Source organism: Oratosquilla oratoria, chromosome 15, assembly GCF_046742065.1.
Source record: "Oratosquilla oratoria isolate Oo_2021 chromosome 15, ASM4674206v1, whole genome shotgun sequence".
In the NCBI taxonomy this organism is placed as follows: domain Eukaryota; kingdom Metazoa; phylum Arthropoda; class Malacostraca; order Stomatopoda; family Squillidae; genus Oratosquilla; species Oratosquilla oratoria.
Window position 1 is genome coordinate 13,059,975 of NC_134791.1, and position 9,170 is coordinate 13,069,144.

At 40.1% G+C, this 9,170-nt stretch overlaps 2 protein-coding genes across 2 annotated transcripts in view; one reads left to right on the forward strand and one right to left on the reverse strand.

The window, feature by feature from the left end:
• The first annotated feature begins 818 nt into the window (after nucleotides 1-818).
• The window catches only part of LOC143033302 (procollagen-lysine,2-oxoglutarate 5-dioxygenase 1-like), a 57,622-nt gene continuing 49,270 nt past the window's right edge, over nucleotides 819-9,170 (forward strand). The window contains exons 1-8 of the mRNA XM_076198574.1: nucleotides 819-938; nucleotides 1,683-1,780; nucleotides 2,225-2,328; nucleotides 2,638-2,855; nucleotides 3,010-3,144; nucleotides 3,629-3,801; nucleotides 4,438-4,572; nucleotides 5,063-5,163. Of these exons, the coding sequence (XP_076054689.1) occupies nucleotides 827-938; nucleotides 1,683-1,780; nucleotides 2,225-2,328; nucleotides 2,638-2,855; nucleotides 3,010-3,144; nucleotides 3,629-3,801; nucleotides 4,438-4,572; nucleotides 5,063-5,163 (1,076 nt within the window). The 5' untranslated portion in view covers nucleotides 819-826. The remainder of the gene's footprint in view (nucleotides 939-1,682; nucleotides 1,781-2,224; nucleotides 2,329-2,637; nucleotides 2,856-3,009; nucleotides 3,145-3,628; nucleotides 3,802-4,437; nucleotides 4,573-5,062; nucleotides 5,164-9,170) is intronic.
• LOC143033300 (uncharacterized) overlaps nucleotides 8,150-9,170 on the reverse strand; it is a 6,553-nt gene continuing 5,532 nt past the window's right edge. Inside the window, exon 2 of the mRNA XM_076198572.1 lies at nucleotides 8,150-9,170. This exon is cut by the window's right edge and continues 863 nt beyond it. The gene's annotated coding sequence lies outside the window, so the exon portion shown is untranslated.

Here is a 9,170-nt window from a genome sequence, read left to right on the forward strand (position 1 = left end):
CGATCAGCTGATTGTAAACAAAGATGATAAACCAAAAAGGAAACTCATTTGCGGTTTTATGAAAGAAATTATAATGAGAATTTTATAGCGATGCAGTAGCTAGTATTAGGGAGGAAAGGAATTGTTGATCATTTTATATGTAGATAAACATACGCCATCTTTGTAAAAAACAAAGAAAAAATTATATGAGAAAACATACTTTTACCATCGAACATGTAATTAGTGATCAGCATTTCATGGGAACACAAATTATGTCGGTGAAAAAAAAAAAAAAAAAAAAAAACATACTCCTGTTGCGTGAATTTGGGAACGTAAACGTGGATGGCCCTTCAGGCTGAGGTTTACGTTTTCTTTGATGGAATTATGATTTCCATTTTCTTTGACTTCTTACTGTAGCGCAAAGTTTTATTTCCCCAAGTTTGTGGTTAAAGAGATCGCCAAAACATGTTCTTTATAAACCTAGAAAATGTATATAAGAAGTATCCGTGTGTTAGACAGTTTGTTTGCTTTGTATTAGTGATACACTGGGAAGATAGGCTGACAAACCTTTCCTTGGGACGGGTCGGGGAAAAGCTAAAACAAATCAACTGCCACGTAGACTATAAGACTTTAGACATCCGTATAAGACTTTCTCGGTAGAAGAAACAATCCTGAGAACGTTATATACAGTACACAATTTCCTTAACTGCAGCATATTCTAAACGTATACACACGTAGTTAATTTTCGGGTTTTAAGTAAGGGTACAGTTCCCTACAGTTTCTGTGCTGTTTATCCTGGAACATCCATTTGCATAGGCAGTCGACCTCGAGTCGCGGTGTATTAGCAATGGAGAAAAGTACTCTGGTTCCAGTTTCAGTCTTTCACCTTGTAATATGTACCCTCTTAACTCTCATCGTGACCTCCATCACTGTTCAAGCTGAGGATGCCAAAACACACGGTAATTGAATAAAATGATATCGTTGAATAACATTTTCAGTTGATACATTGACGACCACCGAATGTGAATACATTTTTCAGTGGAAGCCAACAGTATTGATAACATAATACCACTTCTTCAATGAGGAACTTCTTAAACTGAACAGGATTACCTGACCTACTATATTAACATTTGTAATGTGACATTTACGTAAATATTGCAGTGACTTATTGTGTGTTTGTGTGTTTGTGAGTTTGTGTGTCTGTGTGTGCGTTTGTGTGTGTATTCACCTCGGATCTGATCTGCTGCAGTCTCTGTCGAGACAGCCAGACACCACCCTACGGCAGTGAGCTCAGAGCTCCTTATTAGCCGATCTCTGGGTAGGTCTGAGACCACTCACACACCACACACCGGGACAGCAAGGTCACAACTCCTTGACTAACGTCCCGTACCTACTCGCTGCTAGGTGAACAGGGGCTACACGTGAAAGGAGACAAACCCAACTTATCTCCGCCCGACCGGGGAATCGAACCCCGGTTCTCTGATTTGTGAGGCCAGTGCTTTACCAATCCGCCACCGAGCCGTGTGCGTGTGTGTGTGTGTCTGTGTGTCTGTGAGTCTATGTGTGTGTGTGTCCTGATTCTAAACCAGGTATTGTAAATTTCTGTCTTTTTATATCTACTGATTGTATTTGTTTCCGTCACGTTTTGTTTTGTTTTGTTTTATTCTTCTATAAGTTCTCGCTTAACTTTTTTTTTTTTTCAGAAGTTCACATAATTGTGCTCGGTCCCCGACAAACATTTACGGAGAAGCTGAACACCTTCCTCCATGCTGCCTGCAAAATTGGATACACCTCAGTTAAGGTAAAGCTCACGCATGCACGCACACACACGCGCGCGCGGGCGCGCACACACACACACACACACACACACACACACACACACACACACACACACACACACACACACACACACACACACACACACACACACACACACACACACACACACCTCGTGGCGCTGTGGTTAGAGTTCTCGCCTGCCACTACGGCGGTCCGGGTTCGACTCCCGCCCAGGGCTGAAATAATTTCAGTATCGCTTCGCTGCAGGGTGTTACTCCAACTCTCGGTCATAGGAGCTCTGAGCTCTCATCTGGGAGGTTAATAACTGTCGATCACGAGTCCAACACGTGATCCAAGACCATGGTGAATCACACATACACACACACACGTACGTACGTGTGATATGAATATTTGTCTACGAGTCGACGCTTTGTTGACGGGTGCGTTCTTTGATATGGTTCCGCAGGTTTTACACAAGTGGTGCCCCAACGGTAATTGTTTGGAGGATCGGAGAGTGGAGGCTCATCTTGCAACTCTGCCACCAGAGGACTTTGCTGTCGTCTTCGATCTGTGAGTAGAACCTTCCTTCGGGCTCTTGCTTTAGAACTCTCCGGATCTAAAGTTTTTGTGTGTCCGTTACCGGGCCGCTGTGAACAATTTGGGTGACAACACCACACAACACATACCGCTTTGGTAAAAATATGTAGTTCCAGTTGTCCTAAAAGGATCATGTAGCAAACTTGATTTAGATCCCCAAGTTTATTGATTTAGATTTAGGTAAATTTTGGTGAGGCTTACTGCAGATTCTGTATAGACGTTAAGATGAAAGCAACAACTTAGTACAATTTGTACAATGGTGCGTTTTTTCTTCTTCTTCAGAACATTTGATTATTACGTTACTCTGGTCACAGAAGAGAAAATCTTGAAGAAAATTCTCTCAGCCATCCCATACTCGCTCGTTCTCGCCCCTCCTCCCTCTACAAAAGCTTCTGCTCTTGCCGCTGCTCTAGAAGAGGCAGTTTCTGGAACATCCGAAGAGAATGAAGTCGACCTTGACGAGGAAGAAGAACCGTTTGATATATACAACGCTTTTAAAGGTCTGGTTTCTGTGCTTAGTTAAGCTTGATGAGGAATGACACCTGGAATTTGTTGTGAATATACCACAAGGAAAATGTAGACAGGCCACTGTTTCTACGTGTACGTCTGAACGTGACTTGATTTATCGGAAAGTTGTGTCCCTTTCCTTTGTAGGCGGTGTAGTGCTTGGCCGTGCTGGATCTTTGTTGCATGCATGGCGGGCGGAGGGTTGGAGTGATGTGGCACCCAAAGACAGTGTCTACGTGGATTTTTTCTCGAATTTCGTGGTATACACCAGCTCTAAACCAGGTTCGTTTCCCTCATCGTTCAGGAATTGTAAAACTAAGTTCCAGTGTATTGCCATCAAAACGTGAATATTCAGACACTTTGTTGCATAAATACTTTTGATATAGCTTTAAAGATAACATCGTTTGTGTATATCCTTCCCATTTGGAACACATGGTCTTAGGCCTTTTCCTCATACTTTCCTGTTTGTCCCCCGCTCACTTGCCTCCTTCTCCGGCACTTCTGCTTTTCTTTTCCTTTCACTTTTGTCACACTTGGAGCCAACACGCTCATCCTTTTTCGTTGTTTTTACAAGTCTTTAATCACATATTATTTTCCTACCACCTTACAATGAACTGAAATACAAAGGCAAAACATTTCGGATACAGCAAAATATAGAAAAAAGAAGTAGAATTTTTTTTAATAGTATAGAATAAAATTAATAGAATAGGCAAGTAAACAAACACACAAGCCAGCAGCCACAAAAGCCCTTCCTTTTCACTTCCAGGAAGCATCCAGATGGGCAATTCGATCCAGCTGACCTACAAGCCAGAGGAAGGGGAGGCCACAATGCCAATGGTTCTGGTCATGGCACAGATCGCAAATGACGTCTATAACATAATCGAGGTTCTTGGAAGACAGGAGACGTGCCGCTATGATCCCGGGGTACCTTTAGAACTGGTAGGTAAGATATGATAATATTGCATGCGGAAACAAATAGGATATAATACACACACAAAAAAAAACTACTGTATGTATACACGCACACACACACACACACACACACACACACACACACACACACACACACACACACACACACACACACACACACACACACACACACACACACACACACACACACACACACATATATATATATATATATATACACATATATATATATATATATGTATGTTTATATATATATATATACATATATATAGATATATATATATATATATATATATATATATGTTGCTAATAAACACGGGTACGTGTGTTCACTTATGCAAAGTAGACCACTTGGAAAAAGAAACTAATGAAGCAGAGCGCTTTCGTATATTACATCTTCAGTGCAACAAGTACTTGTTGCACTGAAGATGTAATATACGAAAGCGCTCTGCTTCGTTAGTTTCTTTTTCCAAGTGGTCTACTTTGCATATATATATATGTGTGTGTGTGTGTGTGTGTGTATGTATGTATATGTAAATATATAAAGTAATGGAAGGAGTTGATTCATATATGCGAATTTTATTAAAGTAATCATTCTTTATCTTAAGTGAATACCATAATTATTACCTTTTTCCACCGAAGGCCGACGAGGAGATGCCAGTCGGTGTGGTCATAGTACGTGTGGACGAAACCTCGATCTTCCTCTCGGAGATTCTCCAGGGGCTCACCAAGCAGGACTACCCGAAAGAGTTCCTCCACCTGTACATCGTGGCACAAGTAAGCTCAACCTTATCAGGTCATGAAGAATAGACTAATGATTTTGTTCTGGCTGAAGCATCCGGACCAGTTGGACAAACCGTGAGCAGGAGTGCGAGGTCCAATTAGTCGCGAGTAAGAGTGAAAGGATTGTCGAAGTTGTTCTTGTAACGTCCACCGTTCACGTGACGCGGGCCTATGTATATCTTAATATCGGCACTTGCCAAGCCAGTCAAGATTATAATCTAGGAATAAGGATACACACACACACACACACACACACACACACACACACACACACACACACACACACACACACACACACACACACACACACACACACACACACACACACACACACACACACACACACACACACACACACACACACACACACACACACACACAATTCTGAGGAGAGAGAGAAAGAGAAGCAAGGATTGCACCAACTGCTGACCCTAATCTTTCCCTTGTTGTCCTCCCCCTCCGCCTCTTCTTGTTCCTCCTTCAGGAAGGCCTTCATGAGGAGGAGATCCGCATCTTCCTCGAAGAACACAGCACGACCTACGCCTCCGCCATTTCCTCCACCACCTACTCCCTCGATCACGCCAGGTAAGTGCCTTCCACCGTGGTCACACTACCCTCACGTACTCGGGGGCGCACAGGGAAGATGAAATCCAGAACCCAGACAGAGTGTCGGCCAAGTTATGTGCAGGAGTAGTGTAACCACGGTTCTGATAAGTTATTTATTGTATATATATCCGGTTGGCTCTCTTTGATATTATTAAAAAAAAGCCTCTATCCATAGGGGTCAATATCACGCTGAAGAAGGTAGTAAAGGATAGCAGTAAGGAGGGATAGGTGAAGCTCAAAATGGTAATTTATATATATATATATATATATATATATATATATATATATACACATATGTATATGTATATATATATGTATACATATATGTATATATATTATATATATGTATATATATACATATATATATATGTATATGTGTGTATATATATATGTATATGTATATATATCATATATATGTATATATAATATATGTATAATATATGTATATATATATATATATACACATATATATAATTATATATATATATACAATACATATATATATATATATACATATACATATATATATATATATACATATATATATATATATATATATACAACGGCGAGCCACAAAACTGATTCCAAATATCAAAAATAAATCATACGAAAATCGACTAAAACATATGAATCTGTTTTCCCTTAAAAAGCGTAGACTCAGAGGTGACTTGATACAGGTCTTTAAGATTTTAAAGGGAATTGACAACATCAAAAGTGACAAAATTTTCACATTGAATGAGAATCAGACAAGAAACAATGGTCTCAAACTGTCCGGAAATAGATTCAATTTGGAAGTAGGTAGAAACAACTTTGCCAACCGTGTAGTTAATGAATGGAATAAACTTCCTGCACAGGTAGTGCAATGTAGTTCAGTTCGAAGCTTTAAGAATCATTTAGATAAACACCTAAGCAAGATGCTGTAATGATTATAATTTATTTTATATTATTTGTTTTTGTTTTGTCATCATTTGTCTGTCTGATTTTCATTTATTATTAGTTATATGTCAATTTATTATTATTTACTATTTACCTGTTTGTTTATTATTTAACTATACCTATGCATTTATTTATGTATTTTATTTGTTATTTACATTATTATAGTTTTTATTTATTCTTTTATTATTATCATTATGATTTTTTTTCGCATCCGACCTAGATATGGACCAAAAGGTCTCCTGTCGGCATGCTCCGCCTTTGTAATCCTTTGTAATCTTTATATATTCATATATATACACATATATGTATATATATATATAAATATATTATATATATATATATATACGTACAAATATATGTATAAATTTATGTATATATATATATATATATATATATATATATATATATATAAATATATATAAATATATATATATATATATATAAGTTACGGTAATTCTTTATTAACGAAAGTGTGCTGAACAACGGGAGAAGGACTCTCCATGACGGACCACGAATTATTTTTTTCTTTCTTTTTTATTTTTAAGAGAAAGGAAAATAAATCAATAATATATATTTCTTAATCCTGTGACGTGGCTTGTTTATTCCGTCGTGGCTAATGGGAGGGAAGTTTATTATGTTCACTGAGGAATCGTGGTGGCTGAGAGAATGTGTGTTGTGTGTGTGTGTGTGTGTGTGTGTGTGTGTGTGTGTGTGTGTGTGTGTGTGTGTGTGTGTGTGTGTGTGTGTGAGTGCACAAAAACCTGTTAGTTTTGTCTTAATCTCCCAGACACGTGTCCAGCTTGTTTTGTTTGGTTAAGAGAGGGGTTTAGCTTTTGAATGAGGTCGCCGTGGATCAGGACCCCGTCAAAGGAGAGAGAGAGAGAGAGAGAGAGAGAGAGAGAGAGAGAGAGAGAGAGAGAGAGAGAGAGAGAGAGAGAGAGAGAGAGAGAGCACAATCAAACCGAGGTCCCCTTCAGAAGAGACATGTCCAAACTTACATACTTACATACATACATACATACATACATACATACATACATACATACATACATACATACATACATACATACACACACATACATACATACATACATACATACACACACACACATACATACATACACACTCACATACATACATACATACATACATACATACATACATACATACATACACACACACATACATATACACTTACATACATACATACATGCATACATACATACATACACACATACATACATACATATACGAGTGCCCTTTCCCTTTTGTAAGGGAGGTAGTTCAAAATACGTATTTAAAATCAAGCAAATACTGGAAGGATTAACTCTCTCTCTCGCTCTCGCTCTCTCTCTCTCTCTCTCTCTCTCTCTCTCTATTAATCTCCCTCTATCTATCTCTCTCCCTCTATCTATCTCTCTCCCTCTCTCTCTCTTTCTCCCTCTCCCTCTCCTTCTCTCTGTCTCTCTCTTCCTCTCTCTGTCTGTCTCTCTCTCTCTCTGTCTCTGTCTCTCTCTTCCTCTCTCTGTCTATCTCTTCCTCTCTCTGTCTCTCTCTCTCTCTCTCTCTCTCTCTCTCTCTCTCTCTCTCTTAATCATTAGCAGGCCATTTTATTCAGCTGAAGTGTAAACTTGTCATTAAACTTGACTCGCTCTCCTCATCAATTGAATAGAATCGTCTGGCGTCATCCAGAAATGATGCATATAATAGAAACAACAACAATAATATTAGTAATAATAATGATAATGATAATAGTATTAAAATTAGAATAAGATAAAATAGATTGAATAAATGAAAAATCAATTAAATAGATTAATCAGTCAATCAATCAATTAGTCAATAGAATAAAATAAATATATATATGTATATCTTTTACTTAGATTAATATCAATTCGACGTGTAGTGCCGCCCTCTCCTTTTATGTTATGCTTGGCAGGCGGTGTTGTTCTTACTCCAGTAGGTCTCCGGCTCCTTCAGTGATGGGCGTGCGCAATCTGCCCCCTTCACAGGAACGAAATCAAAACACACCTAACGTCTTCGCGTCGCTTTATTTTCAACTCTTGAAGCATCGTCATAAATAAAATACAAGTAGCAAACAACGATAAACAAATAATAATAAAGATAAGGATGCAATGGGAGTGATGTTTTGGAAAGGAAAGAAGAAGAGGACGAAGAAGAGGACGAGGAGGAAGGAAGACGAGATGGAAGAGAATACGAAACACGGGTGACGAGATAGAGGAGAATGATGGCAAGGATGTTCAGGATGTGGGAGTAACAAATCGAAGTTGATGTGGGGAGGATGCAGTAGACCATAATGAGTATGAAGGCATGTGTGGCGTGTGGCGTAAGACTCCCGTGGAGGGATGGACGGGTTCCTGAAGGAGAGAGCGGAGGCGGGGGCACAGAGGAGGCCTGCAGAGCCTCCAGGGGGACGTTGCGGAGGTTCTGTGAGGGAGACTGGGGAGGAAGGCCTCTCAGGGAGTGTCCAGAAGCCTCGTGGAGGGTTCTTTAGGAGCCGCATGACGTGGTGTCTCTCCTGCTGGTGTGTACAGGCGAGTTCAAGTGGAGACGTCCACTCGACACCTGTAGGAGTATCGAGCAGGTGTAGGGTGAGAGCAGCAGGTGTAGGTACAAGGTAGGATTAGGGAATGCAGGTGTGCAATGTGGCACAGGTATGGTGGAAAAGTGAGTGAGGGAATTGGAAGAAGAGGATAAGGAGAAGAGGGAGGAAGGTAAGGAAAAAGAGGAGAGGAGGAGGAGCAAAGGACCTGCTGCCCTTGACCTTCACTATGACCCTTTTGTCCAGCGACTGGAAGAACCACGAGGGAAGCTCAAGAGTTCAGGGGCTGGTAACGGCGGTGGCGGCGGCGGCTGCCTGGGAAGGACACGCAGAGGAGAAAGACCAGATGTGCCCGCCCAACAGCGAGGTGCCACAGGGACTTATGATTGGGCGCGATGAGGCATGACATAGCATTAAACTCCTGACGTACCGTAGCAGTCTGTATGTACCTTATTCTGGCGAGTCCCAAACGAGTTTGTTAAACGTGGAA